Source organism: Neopelma chrysocephalum, unplaced genomic scaffold, assembly GCF_003984885.1.
Source record: "Neopelma chrysocephalum unplaced genomic scaffold, ASM398488v2 Primary Assembly neopelma1_94719, whole genome shotgun sequence".
Lineage (NCBI taxonomy): Eukaryota > Metazoa > Chordata > Aves > Passeriformes > Pipridae > Neopelma > Neopelma chrysocephalum.
The window spans coordinates 1-14832 of record NW_020923425.1 but is presented as its reverse complement, the minus strand read 5'-3'; the positions used below and the strand labels follow the sequence as shown (position 1 = coordinate 14832).

The following is a 14832-nucleotide window of genomic DNA, read 5'->3' as shown; positions in this document are numbered from 1 at the left end:
GATGATCATCTCCTCATGCCACTGGAGAGAGACAGGGCACCACTTCCAGTCCTGAAAGACAGAGCCCAAAATGTCACCCCCTGATGTCCAATGAGACTTGAGAGGGGCCTTGTCCTGACCCCTCTCCCTGCAGGCACTGCTCACCTCAGACATCCAGGGATGCAGCCACACGTTTCTCACGAACAAGCCCCACCACCTTCTCAACCACAGGGGGCTGGGGAGAAAGACAGGGTTAGAGACACACTGGGCTGAACTGGGATGTACTGGGAGCCAGGGGCAAGCAATGGGGTTCTTGGGGAAGGTGCCTCTGGGCAGAAACAGGGTCCAGGAGTTTGTGTGGTCCTGCCCAGGAGCACTGGGGGTCCTGGCAAAGAGGCACAGCTGGGGAGGGGCTGATCCTGGGGCATCTGGGGGGGTCCTGTGGTGTCAGGGATTGGAATGCAACAGGGGCCCTCGGGAAGTGGGTTCCTGGGAAAATTCTGGGGGGCAGGGGTGTTCTCTGGGGAGGCAGTAGGGTGCACTGGGGTGTGCTGGGTCAGACTGGGGTGGCCGGGGGTGTCATGGCCATGTGAGGAAAGGACCTGACTCAGGCAGAACTCCTGGTACCCACCTGAGCCGTCTTCAGGATCCCAACGTCCCCTAAATCCAGCTGCAGAGAGACCAGGAGCCCTGGTTGGTCACTGGGATGTCCCCGGTGCCAGCGAGGGATGGGGGGACCAAAGTGTCCCCCAGTTCCCAGACTGGATGCCCTCCAATCCCCCCAGCCCACTCACCTCCCGCAGATCATTTTGGGTTCCTGCCAAGAGTGCCTGGGCAAGGAGAGCAAAGGGTTGCTCAGGATTGGCCCCTGTGGGGCTGGGGGAGGGACACGGGTGTCCCCAGTCCCCCCAGCCCATGGCTGCCCCCCGTCTGAGGGGGAAAATCCCTTCTGCTCCCCCCGCTCCCACTCCACCCAGTTTCACCTCCAACCCCTGTGCCTGCAGGGCCCAGGGTGGGGATGGAGACAAGGAGAGCCAGGGGAATTCAGGGCCTGCAGGGAGGGTGGGGGGAGGTTGGGGGGGACCCAAAGATGCTGAACTGGGGGGAACTGGGGAGCCCACGGGACTGGGATTGGGGTGCTGAAGGGGCACTGGGAGGGATGCAGGGGAGGGGAAAGGAATTCAAGTGTAGGGACATGGGGACTGCAAGGGAGAGGCTTGGTGGGGACAGAAGGAGGATGATGGAGGAGGACAAAAACAAGGGGACTGGGAGATGGTTGGGAGTGGAGAGTGAGTCAAGGAATGGTCTTGGGAGGTACCAGGGCAGTGGCCTGGGTGAAAGGCAAAGGTCTGAGGGGAAGGACGGAAAGATAAAGTTTGGGAATGATCAATGGGAGGATGTTTGGGGACCCTGGGTAGGACACAGAGCAAATGCTGGGGAGGAGATGCCTGAGGGGACTAAAAAGGATGGGATGGGAGGCCCAAGAGGTGGGATTTGGGAGCACCATTAAAAGAAAGAGGTGGGGGCCCTCCCAGCAACTGATAGTGGACCTCCCTTGTCAGGGATTGCTGAATGGTTTCCTGCTGTTTTATCTTTCATTTCCTATAAAAAAATCACCCAAATAGTTTTCAAACAGTGCCTGACAATAGAGCTTGAAGGCACTCGTTCCATCAAAGCCACATCTGTAATTCAGAGGCATAAATAGAGAATGTAGATTTGTCTCTTAAGGGGCTGTCTCATTTCTACTAGAGGTCAATTAGTATCATGTAAAACATGATAATTAAAATTAAAAACTCTTACACTTCTATTTCCCTTTGAAAAATAATTCTGGTGTTAAAACATTCACTTCTGTTTGATTTTTTAAAATCAAAGTAAATGTGTGCACTAGTGGACAGAGACAGGGCTCCCTCCCAGAGAAGCCTATGAAGAATGGGCTGGATGAGCAGACAGCAGGCTGGTTGAAATCTGCTGGCCGGGGTGGTGATCAGTAGTGCAACATCCAGCTGGAGGCCAGTGATTAGCAATTCCTGGTCAACATCTTCATTGATGATCTGGATGACAGGATATAGTGCTCAACCCTCAGACCTGCTGCCAAAACAGAAGCCAAGAAAGAGCCGCCTTATTTTGGATTCACAGAATCCAACTCTCTTCTCCAAGAGGCCTCTCCTTATTCAAACACTAAAGGGCACAAGAGTCATCTTTTCTGTCACATACAGGAAGAGGAGAGTAGAGATTGGCAAAAAGACTGCCTGCTAAAACAACCTCAACTTGAAAAAGACACCAATAATGCCATAGTGGTGCTACTGTGGTGTTACTGCTGGAACTCTAAAGAGAAAGGAAGACAGGTCTGATGAAGGGAAGGGTCTGAAGGAACTTTCCCCACAAATATGCCACATTCTGCTTTCACACCTGATGCTGGCCAGATGCAGAAAAGGGATTTTAGAAGGAAAATGCAGGAGGAAAAAAGAGTCTGTTCTTACCAGTCCAAAAGAGCATGGACTTACCTTTCCAGTTTCTTGGCTAGGTTTTTTCTGGTTTTGGCTTCCACCAGATACAGCTCTTTGTACTTTTCCACTTCTGCCTGGGTGGATTCTTTTTGAGGAGCTCTGTCTTGTCAGGTGTTTTTTATCCTGTCCAATTGATTTTTGAGATCTCTCCTTCTTTCTTCTCTTTTCTCACTGAATCACAATGATGACTCCGAGGACTTGAGCTCTTTCATGCTCAAGAATCAAGATCAGTCAATCTGCTAGTCAGAAAAAATGAATGTGTTTCTAATTGTGAGTGCATAAGAAACCAGCTCTGCATCAGTAAACCAACAGGTCAGTGCCATGTGCTTGACATGCATTTCATAGAGTTGATGAGTTTACATTCCGACTGCAAGGAACGTTTTCACATCTGAAGTGGGGAATGGGAAACCATAGACTCACTGTAAACACCGAATGATTTCCAGAGCCTTTCCATAGCATTTCATTCAAATCCAGTAATTTTGGATTAAAAAATCACGGTGCTCCTCCATTACTCTGGAAAGGGGATCCTGGTCTGTCGGGAGCGAGGACATTGCTGAATATGAAAGCTGGAGAAGACAACAAGAAATGTGTGACCCTCCAGAGGATGAAAGCCCTGGATGAAGTTGTCAAGAAGTTCAGACACAATGCGTTTTGAGTTTTACGGTTGTGTCTAAACATTTATTGTAGTTTTTCCCTTGTTTGTACCCTGAAATTGTTTGATGAAAAATCCCCTTGATTTCTATATCCTTAGACCCCACTCCCTGATTGGCCAAAGTTTGCTGCATTGCAATATTTCCTTTTATGGTCACCCTTTCCCTAAAATGGATAAACCCTACCCTCTTTTCCCCTTCTATAGTTACACTTTGCATGCTGGGGTCCCATCTGGGGTGCCAAGAAGAGCTGTGCTTTGGTACCAATTACCTCTGAAGCTGCTCATATGCCTTCATACACCACTAAGATTTCCTTCTCCACAGGGGTGGAATTGGCCTCAGAACCTCTGTAGCTTTGGCTCCGGAAACCCAGTGGTCGCCCTCACGTCTCACCAGGCACCTTTTGCCAGAGGCTCCAGGAGGGACCTTTATCTCCAGCTGCAGAGTAGAGCACATTCTTTACATCTGGTCCCATCCTGACTGGTCCAAGAGCCACGGCATGTGCAATCTCTTGCTTGATCTGCCTGAAAGCTTGTTGTTGTTCAGGACCCCGTTAGAAATTGTTCTTTTTACGGGTCACAAAGTAAAGAGGGCTCACAATCTGGCTGTACTCTGCTTTGTACCCAAGTGCACATCGTTTCCATGGTCAATTCAGTTGTCCTTGGATCGTATCTTGTTATTAAGCAATTAACATACGATGCAGGGGCACCTTTAATTACTTTCTTCCACATTGGCTGCCTGCACACAATGCTCTCTGGCTCTAGCCACTGGTGGTATTCTAGGTCACAAGAAATGATTTCCAGCACAGCCAATTCCCGTAAAGTACTGGATGCCTTCTTCTGCCGTAGTCCACCTTCTTGGAGAACTCACCAGCTCTTCTCTAAATGGGGACCTCTCCCTCACAGCATTGAGGATCCGGAGCCAAAGACTGCGCCAATGTCTCTCTCTTCCCATTTCCTGTTCAATGACTCGATCTCCAGCCATAGATCCCAACTGCTGAGCTTCAAACCCTTCTAACCTGTGGCTTCGAGCCCCATTATCCCAGCATCGTAACAGCCAGGTGAGAATTGGTTCAGCAGGTTTGGGACTGTAATCTCCTCGTAGGTCTCAGAGCTCTGCTGGGGTCCTTGCCATCCAGAGACTGGCCTTTCCAAGCCCCTTCCCAAAGCTCCAGAGATTCCTTTTCAGCTTTGGCCTTTCTTACAACAAGGGGACCCATGCAGCACCACCTTTCCAATTTTAAGTGGCATTTTCGCTGCCTTCACCACTAGGATCATTGTCGCTGAACAATTTAGGGAGGGGTTAGAGCTGATCTTAGGAGTCTTTGCTACCAAACCTTGAATGCCACCATTAAGGAAACTGGTTACTAGGCTGTGGAGGTCGAAATTCAGGAAAGGGAGCAATTCATTCCATCCATCTGAACGGTCCCTTGCAGGTTGTCCTAGGACAGGCACAAAAACAGCAAGAATCATGAAAAAAATTAGTAAAAAGGCCATTGTCATTATTTTTCTTTCTCCTTCTTCCTAAACAAAGCTATGTTTAGATAAACAAAATCCTTCTTGGCAGCTCTCCCGGTAGTGTCCCAAAACAATGGTGGATGTTTACAAAACAAACCTGTTCTTGGTAGCTTTCCCAGACAATGTTCCCACAACAAAACCAAAAGAACCAAAACAATCCCACTTCTGACCCCAAAACAATCTGGAGCCGGTTGGAGTTGGCTTCCCGCCAAACCCCACAGGCTACAGAAGATTACTACGTGTAAATCTAGTGTAGAACTTAGGTGGGAGGTTCCTGCACCACAGGGCTCTTTCCCACAGGTTCTCTTGGAAAAGAATGGAGTCACACAGCTCATTGCTTCCATTTCAACCTTTTTTGGCCTTTGACCACTCTGGAAATTTTGTACCAACCTGATGAGCAGAAGTCTTGGGCTTTACCACAGGTGTCTGGGTGGTGTTCTGAGACCCAGACTTCTGCTCAGTCCCAAACTGATGCCAAGAAGTCCCAGGCCAGTTGAATCCAGAAGTGGACTTGCAGCCAGATGTCCGCTGACAGCGCTGCTTGGGACTGCAGATCTGCTTCTGTGGTGCTCCCAAAGGAGCTTGGTGTTGGCCTCTGCAAGTCTCTCATTAGCTCTGAAACATTCACAAGCACACAGAGAGTCATCTGTGGCAGGAAGGCTTTTGCAAAGTTACCCTCCACATCCTTGACTACTACTCCACTTCTAAAAGCCAAGGGCATTAAGAGTGTCCAAAACAAGCACATCCTTTGATCTGAGCTTGTTCAGAGGGCCTGTTTCTAAGAAATCACACCAAGTGCAAGGAGCAGCAAGTGTCACCTCCATAAGAACTCTGGGCTACCCTGGCCTTCTCAAAGAAAGCTCAACCCTCAGACCTGCTGCCAAAACAGAAGCCAAGAAAGAGCCGCCTTATTTTGGATTCACAGAATCCAACTCTCTTCTCCTAGAGGCCTCTCCTTATTCAAACAGGAAAGGGCACAAGATTCATCTTTTCTGTCACACGCGGGATGAGGAGAGTAGAGACTGCCAAAAAGACTGCCTGCTAAAACAACCTCAACTTGAAAAGACACCAATAATGCCATAGTGGTGCTACTGTGGTGTTACTGCTGGAACTCTAAAGAGAAAGGAAGACAGGTCTGATGAAGGGAAGGGTCTGAAGGAACTTTCCCCACAAATATGCCACCTTCTGCTTTCACAGCTGACGCTGGCCAGATGCAGAAAAGGGATTTTAGAAGGAAAATGCAGGAGGAAAAAGGAGTCTGTTCTTACCAGTCCAAAAAAGCATGGACTTACCTTTCCAGTTTCTTGGCGAGGCTTTTTCTGACTTTCGCTTCCACCAGATACAGATCCTTGTACTTTTCCACTTCTGCCTGGGTGGATTCTCTCTGAAAAGGTCTTTCTGGTGGGTTGCTTTTTCTCCTTCCCAGTGCACATTCCAGATCTCTAATTCTGTCTTCTAACTGGTTTTTCAGTGAGTCCAAATGACTGCTTCTGATTTCTTCCAGTGTGTCCTGGTAGGCTGCCTGTGCCTGAAGGAGACAGTGCACCTTCAACCCCCACAAGAAAAAGAGAGCTCTGCCCAGCACAAAATTGCACAGACCCAATTTCAGGGCTTTGCTCAGAGAGGCGGAGGTGCCTCCTCACTGCCAGCAGCAATCAAGGCAGAACCCAGGAGCTACCAGGGCAAAGAATTCTTTGCATTGGGAAAGAAGCCCAAATTAGCTCTCTTCTTCAAAGCTACTAATGGAGAGACACTGGATCTGTAGGACAGGGCATATCCAAACGGATTCTTCAAAGACAAGAAGAGCATCCCCCACCTCCACCTCCTCCCTCCCATCCCTGTCATTTCAGTGACTCCTTTTCTGAGCACCTTCCCCCCTGCAAGGACAAAGCAGCACCTGTAGGTCTGGCCATGACAGCTGCAAGTTGCCAAACCCATTCAAGGATGAGCAGCGAGAAGCAGAGCAGCGCACAGAGATCCCCCCAAGCACTGCAAAGTGGGAATCTGCCTTGGGCAGCCTTTGGATTCAGGGACCTGCCAGCACATTCCACACCCAGGACAGCACTCCTGCCCAACCAGATTGCCTTCTGCCACTGCCTTCAGCAAAGACAGAAGCTAACACACAGAATACAGGAGCAAAAGAAAAATACCCAAAACCACGACCACAAGAGAAGTTTACGTAGCACCTGTGACACTGGGGAGAAATTCACTTACTTGCAAAAACTCATTGACTTCTTGGAGTTTTTCCCTTATTTCCTGGTCTGCTTGTTCTTCCACCTCTCTTTTACATTGTTCCAGTTGGCTGCGATCCACCACATTGGTCTCCAAATGATGCCGGAGTTTTGCCAGCTCTTCTTGCAGCTGGCATTTGTCCATCGCCAGGTTCTCGCACTTCCCACGCAGGGTAGACAGCTCTTCCTGCAAAGCCTGATTTTTGGCTTCCAGCTGCGTGCACTGTTCACGTTCCCTGTCCAACTGCTGGGAAAGTTCAGCAACCTGCAGACAGAAAGAAAAAAAAAGGAACTCAGCGAGGTGTAAAGGCAGTGAATTCTGGGAAAACCCCAAAAGGGGGTGCCCAGGGAGACTCTATTCATCATCTGCTGGCTCAGGACTAGAAACAAAGTGAAACCAGGCTCTTCTTTTCCAGCAAGAACAGCTTTCACATCCTTTGTCATAGGATTCCTCAGCTTCCCATCCTTTTGCAGTTCCTCATGCAAAAATGCTCCAAGCTTCTGGACTCCAAAGGAATCCCTGCAAAGGCAGGAAGCCATTCCACAGGGATGCCTCCAAACCCAAGCGTGACTCTGACAGACGCCGCTTTAGCAACGGATCCGAGTGATGAGCGGAGAAGGGGATGAGAGGTTCCATGGCACTGCTGCACAGGCAGAGCAGCCTCAAAAGCACTGCTGGGAACAGTCCCTCTGGCTCCCCGCCACAAGATGGGCTGAAACAGCTCCCCGTGAGCAATAGGTGAGAGATTTTCCCCTGGGAGGCCCCTGTCCTCATTGTGCCCTGGGCAGCAACAACACTGTGCAGAAAAGCAAAAGGTCAAGTGCCTCCTGCTCAGCTCGTGCCTGAGACAGGGCTCAGGGGCTGATCGTGCCCTGCCAGTGACAGCGGAGTTCCTCCCCTCTCTCCCAGGGCAGCAATTCATCTCTCACACCCAGAGGACGCTGTCACAGCCTCCCTCAAGCTGCAGCCAGGCCTGAGCTGGGCCCCACTGCTCTCAGCCCATGGACGGGATGTCCTGCCAGGACGGCAGACCTGCCCATCCCTAAGGCCCAGCCGGGGGATCTGCACTCTTGGCTGACCCCGCTTACTGTCAGCAGACCTGTTCTGCTCTTCCTGCTCAGGGCCTGTGGGACGGCTCCCTGGCCCGGGAGCTCTTGCACCCTGCCAGGCTGCTGCCACTCCTGGCTTGCCCTTCCTCTGCAGGACAGCCTGGCCTCCAGCAGCCCTTACACCTACTGCTCTGCCCTCTACATTTGCATCTTTCCCCAGAATGAGAACTACCTCTGGATTAGTTCGAGTCATCTACCACTGCAACAGCAGAAGGAGCATTAAGAAAAGCCCAGCACATCCAAAATGCAGCCAATGGGAAAAAAAATCATCAGCATGACAAGAAATAGAGGGAAAGCATCTCCCAGCTTTCAAAAGAAGTAACACCACAACCAAAAAGCCCCACCCAGAGTGCAGCCCACCTCTCTTTGGAATCTATCAACTTCCTTGACCTTTTCAGAGTATCTCTTCTTCATTTCTTCCAGCTGGGACTGCCTTTCTTTCTCTTCATTAACCTGAAGTTTCCTCCTATCTGTCCTCAGAAGCTTTTCCAACCTGCACAGCAAATTAGTGAAGAAAACCATGAAACACAGGAAGAACCAGCCTTTCCCCCACAGTCTCACAGAAACAGCACAGACAGCATCCAAGCCTAGAATGGCTTGGCTTGGCAGGGACCTTAAAGATCATCCAGTTCCAAGCCTCCTGCTGTGGGCAGGGACACCTTCCACCAGACCAGGTTGTTCAGAACCCCATCCAACCTGGCCTTGAACACTTCCAGCCGTGGGGCATCCACAGCTTCTCCGGGCAACCTGTTGCAGTTCCTCACCACCCTCATAGCAACCAATTTCTTCCCAGGATCAAATCTAAACCTACTCTCTTTCTGTTTGAAGCCATTCCCCCTTGTCCTCTCACTACCTGCTCTTTTCAATGCACTCTCTTCATCCTTCCTGTAGGCTCCCTTCACATCCCAAAAGGCCACCATTAGGTCACCCCAAAGCCTTCTCTTTTCCAGGCTGAAGTATTGCAATTGTCCCAGCCTTTCCTCCTAGCAGAGGTGCTCCATCTTTCCAAGCACCTTGGTGGCCTCCTCTGGACTCAGTCCCACAGGTGGAGGTCCTTGCTGTGCTGAGGAGCCCAGAGCTGGATGCAGCACTCCAGCTGGGCTCTCCCAAGGGCAGAGCAGAGAGGCAGAATGCCCTCCCTCCACCCGCTGGCCACGCTGCCTTGGACGCAGCCCAGGACACAATTGGCTTTCTGGGCTGCGAGCGCACATCGCCGGCTCATGGCCGGCCTCTCATCCAGCCCAAGTGCTTCTGGGCAGGGCTGCTCTGCCCCTCTTCATCCCCCAGCCTGCATTGATACAGGGGCTGCCCTGAGCCACGGGCAGCATCTGGCACTGGCTCTTGTTAAACCATCAGGACATTGCCATGGGCCCACTTCTCCAGCTTGTCCAGGGCCCTCTGGATGCATCAGCTGTGTCAACCACACCCCTCAGCTTGGGGTCAGCTGCAAATTTGCTGAGGGCACACTCCATCCCTTCCTCTGGATCATTAGTGAAGAGATTAAAGAACACTGGTCCCAATCCAGAGCCCTGAGGGACACCACTTGGAAATGATGGCCCTCAGGACTCTGAGCCATTGATCACTACCTCTGCATGGGACTGTTCACCCAATTTCTTATCCATCTAACAGTCCACGCATCCAATCCGTCTCTCTCCACTTTGGAGAGAAGGATGTTGTGGGGGACTGTGTCAAAGGCTTTCCAGAATGACAGGGAAATGACATGGGTAGCCCTTGTCCACTGATGCAGTCACTCCATCTTAGAAGGCCACCAGGTTGGTCAAGCAGGACTTGCCCTTGGGGAAGCTGTGCTGGGGCTTCCAATCACCTCCCTGTCATCCATGTGTCTTGACAGAGCTTCTAGAAGGATCTTTTCCATGACCTTCCCAGGCACACAGGGGAGGCAGACAGGTTGGCAGTTCCCAGGGCCCTCCTTTCTACCCCTTTCAAAGATGGGGACAGTGGGTTTCCCTTTTTCCCCTCACCTGGGACTTCACCTGACTGCCACGACTTTTCAAATATCAAGGACAGTGTCTTGGCAACTCCATCAGACCCTGTTGGCCAATGGAGGGCAATAATGCTGGCCCAGATGTACAAGATGGATTTCCAAGGAAAATGCAGGAAGAAAAAGGAGTCTCTTATTACCACTCCAAAAAAGCATGGACTTACCTTTCCAGTTTCCTGGCTAGGCATCTTCTGGTCTTTGCTTCCTCCACATACAGCTCTTTGTACATCTCCATCTCTCCCTGCGTTGCTTCTTTACGAGAAGCACTCTCTTGTTGGGTTTTTTTGACTCTGTCCAATTCACTTTGGAGATGTCTAATTCTTTCTTCCAGCTGGATTCTCATGGAATCACAGTGACTCTCTCCGGTTTGTCCTAGTGGGGCCTGGTAGGCTGCCTGTGCCTGAAGGAGACAGTGCACCTTCAACCACCACAAGAAAAAGAGAGCTCTGCCCAGCACAAAATTGCACAGACCCAGTTTCAAGGGCCCAGCCTTACTCAGAGAGGTGGCTGTGCCTCCTCACTCCCAGCAGCAATCAAGGCACAACCCAGCAGCTACCAGGGCAAACAATTCTTTGCATTGGGAAAGAAGCCCAAATTAGCTCTCTTCTTCAAAGCTACTAATGAAGAACCTGTGGACACTGCTGAGAAAGTCACTTACTTGCAAAACGAGGCTGACGTCTTGGAGCTTTTGACTTCTTTCCTGGTCAGCTCGTTCTTCCACCTCTCTTTGACATTGTTCTCTTTGGCTGCCATCCAGTACCAAAGTCTCCAAATGATGATGGAGTTTTGTCACCTTATCTTGCAGCTGACATTTGCTCTTCTCCAGTTTTTCACACTTCCCAAGCAGAGTGGACAGCTCTTCTTGCAAAGCCTGGTTTGGGGCCTCTGGCTGCATGCCTGTTCTAGGCTCCATGTCCAGCTGCTGGGAAAGTTCACCACCCTGTACACAGGAAAAAAAAAGAAAAGGAAACTCAGGGTGATCTAAAGGCAGTGAATTCTGGGAAAACCTCTCAAGGGGTGGCCATGGAAACTGTATTTATCATCTACTGGAAACCAGCCTAGAAAACACTGGAAAGAAAGAAGAAACTTTAGACCTACTGAAGAATTTTTGAGACACTTCTGGCAGCAATACTTCTGGGTCCCTTGGAGCTCAGGATGAAACTCCTCATTTAGAATCTAAGAATTCCTCCAGTGTCCAGCACAGCAAATACCCTCCGGGCTTTTGTAGCAGCTGGGGAAAGGACCAGGCTGCTTTCTGAGCAGCCTCTGCTGAGGAGAAGGCAGAAACTGAGCTCCCCTAGGCTCTCCAGGAAAACTTCCTCTGACAATTGCCCCACACAAAGAGGCAACTAGGCTCAAGAGTCACAAAAAGGCAAATTTAGGACCAGCTTACTGAGGCAGAGGCTTGCAGCTCTCTCGGAAGGGCTTCAACGCTATCACTTGGCTGCTGGACAGTGGCTTCCAATCTGTTGTTTTCACTTGCAAAGCTTAAAAAGAAATACAGGTCTTATAACCAGAAAATCCAATGCCAGACAAACTGTGCTAAGGAACAGAATCCACAGCAGAAGTGTCCTTCAAAATCCCACTGACTCTGCCCTTGTTTCCACCCAATCCCCCAAAGCCACAGACCCCTCGCTTCACTGGGTTACTCTCTTACTGTTGCGCGTCTTCTTCCAGTTGTTTTACAGTTGGATTGGTCTCACAAGATGCCAACAGGAGGTCCTGCAGATTCTGGGAAGAAGTTATTGCCTGTCTTTTCTTGTCATCCAAGGCAGTCTTCAAGTCAGGAACACAATGCTCAGACTGAAGATGCTTTTCTTCCTCCTCCCGCAGCTGTAAAATCACGGTAAGAATCCACAGTTGTCAGGGGAGCTTTTCCAGAGAGGAGCCAGCTGCTGCTGAAGAACTCAGGGGCTGCATGTCTGTGTGCATCCCCTCTGCCCAAAGAACTGCAAGCATTTCAAGTCCCTTCAAAGCTTCACTTCTACTCCCCAATGAACACAATGAATCCTGTTTTGTCCGTTTTCAGGATGGAGAGGAAGCAACAGGCACCCCCAGGTTTCTCCCTGTGGGGACAGGCTTTCCATACCTCCACATCAGCCCTGTCCAACTCCTCCTGCAAGCGCAGATTATCTTCCTCCAGGTGAGCCTCATGGCTTACAGGAACCACAAGAGCAGTCCTAAAGCATCCAAAATTTCATCAGAAACATCTCTGATCCTGCATCATTTTTCCCTGCTTGCTCTCAAAAGAGCTCCTCCCCCCTTTCCTACAAGCTCCGGGAAAGCAAAGCCAAGTCCATGGAAGCACTGGAGAATTTCTCTTACAAGGGGCCTCCCTAAAGCAGCTTCAGCTACCAGGTCAGGCCGTGCTGTTCAGGGCTCCTTGCACTGCTCTTCAAAGTCCCCTCAGATGTGGCTGCACAAACTCCCGGGGCGAGCCCTTCGACCGCCTGACCATCTCCATGGCAGGAAGTTTTCTCCTTCTGTGCACTCAGAGCCCCTCGTGTCCCCTGGGACAGTGTTGCTTCTCTTTCCCCCAGCGCTTCCCTTCCGAGCACTTAACGCACCAACTCTGCCTTGGCTTAAACCCCCCTGGCCTGCAGAGCAGCCACGCTGCTGAGCTACTGGCAAGTTTCCCCATGGCTCTGGCTCTGTGTGGGGGGAGGGCACCACAGACAAGGCTTTCTTGCAGACCTCAGCGGGCAAAGGACGAGAGCCCCGAAGCTACGAGAGCAGCCAAGTGCAGACCTGCATTTACCAGTCCCACGGGGAACTGCTTCCATGGGGCTCCTCCTTCTTTTCCCCAGCTCATTGCCACACCCCTCGTCTGGGTCACACTTGCACACTACCCAGAAGACCCAGGTGCTGTTTTGACAAAGCCCTCACCTTTCCCCCTGGGCTTGAGCATGCCTGTCAGCTGCTTTTTTCACAAGGCACTCCAGAATCTCCTCATGCTGTTGCAAGGCTGCAAGTTTGAAGGGGGTAAATCCCCACTAAAAGGAGAAAGAATCTCCATTAGAAAGACACAGACAAGCTGTGCAGCTGTTGGAAAGAACAGTTTTAGCCACATGCCAAGGTTACCTGGTTCTGAGCATCACTCTTGGCATGATGCTCCAGTAACAGCCCTGCTACAGCTGTGTTTTTAGAGAGGACAGCCAGGTGAAGGGCAGTGTTGCCATCAGCGTCTGCCAGATTGGGGTCGGCACCGTGTTCCAGCAGAACAGCAACACATTCTTCCTGCTCCTGCTGGACTGCCTGGGAACAACACACCAAAAGGGAAAGATTCCAACTTTTCCATCCCCCTCTCTCACAACTCCCTGAGCTCCTGAATGCTGCCATAGAAGACCATCTGCAAAGATCAGCTAACAGAGGCCTGTGCCGTGCCCATTGCAATGGGCATGTTTCTATGGCCCTGCGGTGCAAGGAATCCTGCCAGACACCTCCCCTTTAACACACCCTCACTAAGCCCCAGCTCCAAGCTCAGCAGGCATTCCACACACCTTCATCAGGGCCGTCCTCTTGAAGTTGTCAGCGAGGTTGGGCTGGCTGTTCTTTCTTAGCAGATATCTGACGACATCTGCATGGCCGTTGGCCGAAGCCAGATGCAGAGGTGTCCTAAAAATTAAACAGACGCTCTTAACTTAGACAGACAAAGGACGAGCCCAAGCTGTGTCTCTACCCAGCACCCTGGGGACCCTGCCCAGACTCTGCTCCTCCTGCTCCCTGCTGCTGCTGCTGCTGCTGCTGCTGCTGCTGCAACCCTGCCCTGATCAGCCAGAGGGCAAAAGAGAAGAGGTGAGGGCTGAGCAGCTGCAGAAGAGCCCTGCAGAGAGATCACAGCCAAGTGGCAGGTGGGCAACACGCGTTTCCAACAGCGCTGGATCCCGGCCAGCAGCTCCAAGTGAAAAGCTCAGGAGTTCCCTCTCCCAGCTGACAGGGCAAATCTCCCTTTTCAAGCCTTGTCCTTAAGAGAGGGCTGCCGAGGACTACTGCAGCTTGGCTCAGGAGCAGCCAAGGGGTGCCATCAGCGTGGCCCAGAACTCACCGCATCTCCTGGTCTGGCCTGTCGATGCCGACTACCTTCACGTACCAGCGCCAGCGCCTCAGCCAGCCCAGGTCGCCGCGGGCGGCCGCGCGGTGCAGCCTGCCCAGCCCCTGCTCCCGGAGCTGGGAGGTGCTGCTGGAGCTGGTGGCAGCCCAGGACTGCCCACTGGTGCTGCTGGATGGCGACTGCCATCGCTTCTTGCTCAGAAGCCACGGCATGGCCCTGCTTGCAGCTCCCAGCAGCAGGAAGGGCAAGAAGCCCCCGGCGGGCTGCCGGGTGCCAAGTGGGGATGAGGAATGGGACGAGGACAAGGTTTAGGGGGAGGGTGACAAAGGGGACAAGGACGAGAATAGGGACGGGCACAGGGTATGAAGCACAAGGCGGACGAGGTCGCCCTGCGCAGTGATCGTGGCCTGCAGCTGCCAAGACGGCGATCCAGGCGCGCAACGCTCCCCGAGCGGGATGTGCTGCTGCTCCCCGAGAGGCTACAGCAGCTCTGAGCGCCGGCTGCGGGCACCAACAAAGCCGTGCCCGACTGGCGCCTGTGGCGTCACAATGGCTGCTGGAAGGCTCAGCACGTCAGCGTGGGCTGTGACAGAGGCCACGGTGCAGGTGGGGCCGGGCGGGACATGGCAGGGCGGGGCAGGTGTGAGGGCGGCCCTGCTGGGCCTGGTGGGAAGGAGGCGGCCTGGGCCTTGTGAGGGCGGCCGGCGGGAGTGGGCACTGCCCCGCCTCAGGGCGCCCCGGGGCAGGGCCCGGGACGCTCCCACCGGGCCGGAGGCTGCGGTAGG

General features: G+C 52.1%; 1 protein-coding gene and 1 long non-coding RNA gene across 3 annotated transcripts; both read right to left on the bottom strand.

The window, feature by feature from the left end:
* Window positions 1-2968: 2968 nt before the first annotated feature.
* Window positions 2969-3699, bottom strand: LOC113980577. Its single transcript, XR_003538163.1, has 2 exons — window positions 3408-3699; window positions 2969-3052 (listed from the first exon to the last, which is right to left on the bottom strand). It is a non-coding gene; the product is annotated as an uncharacterized LOC113980577 (long non-coding RNA).
* Window positions 3700-4610: 911 nt separating this feature from the next.
* On the bottom strand, window positions 4611-14534 carry LOC113980576 (ankyrin repeat domain-containing protein 26-like). 2 transcript variants are annotated; one of them, XM_027707806.1, is made up of 14 exons: window positions 14042-14534; window positions 13497-13611; window positions 13078-13251; window positions 12883-12989; window positions 12086-12176; window positions 11713-11829; window positions 11654-11673; window positions 11390-11483; window positions 10655-10936; window positions 10161-10396; window positions 8355-8487; window positions 6868-7149; window positions 5946-6181; window positions 4611-5268 (listed from the first exon to the last, which is right to left on the bottom strand). In XM_027707806.1, the coding sequence occupies exons 1-14, from the start codon at window positions 14257-14259 to the stop codon at window positions 5067-5069; spliced, it is 2307 nt and encodes a 768-aa protein (XP_027563607.1). In that variant the 5' UTR covers window positions 14260-14534; the 3' UTR covers window positions 4611-5066. The 2 variants fall into 2 exon arrangements, with proteins under 2 accessions (XP_027563607.1, XP_027563606.1); XM_027707805.1 differs by having other exon boundaries at window positions 4612-5268; window positions 11654-11829.
* Between the last annotated feature and the right edge of the window lie 298 nt (window positions 14535-14832).

What these genes read in the sequence shown, in the direction of transcription:
- LOC113980576 (XM_027707805.1), bottom strand. Translation starts at nt 14,259, where the DNA reads ATGCCGTGGCTTCTGAGCAAGAAGCGATGGCAGTCGCCATCCAGCAGC. An exon ending in CTAGCCAGGAAACTGGAAAG is followed by an intron (nt 8,488 to 10,160) that starts GTAAGTCCATGC and finishes TTTGCTGTGCAG; the next exon opens with GTTGGAAAAGCTTCTGAGGA. An exon ending in CTCGCCAAGAAACTGGAAAG is followed by an intron (nt 5,269 to 5,945) that starts GTAAGTCCATGC and finishes TGAATGTTTCAG; the next exon opens with AGCTAATGAGAGACTTGCAG.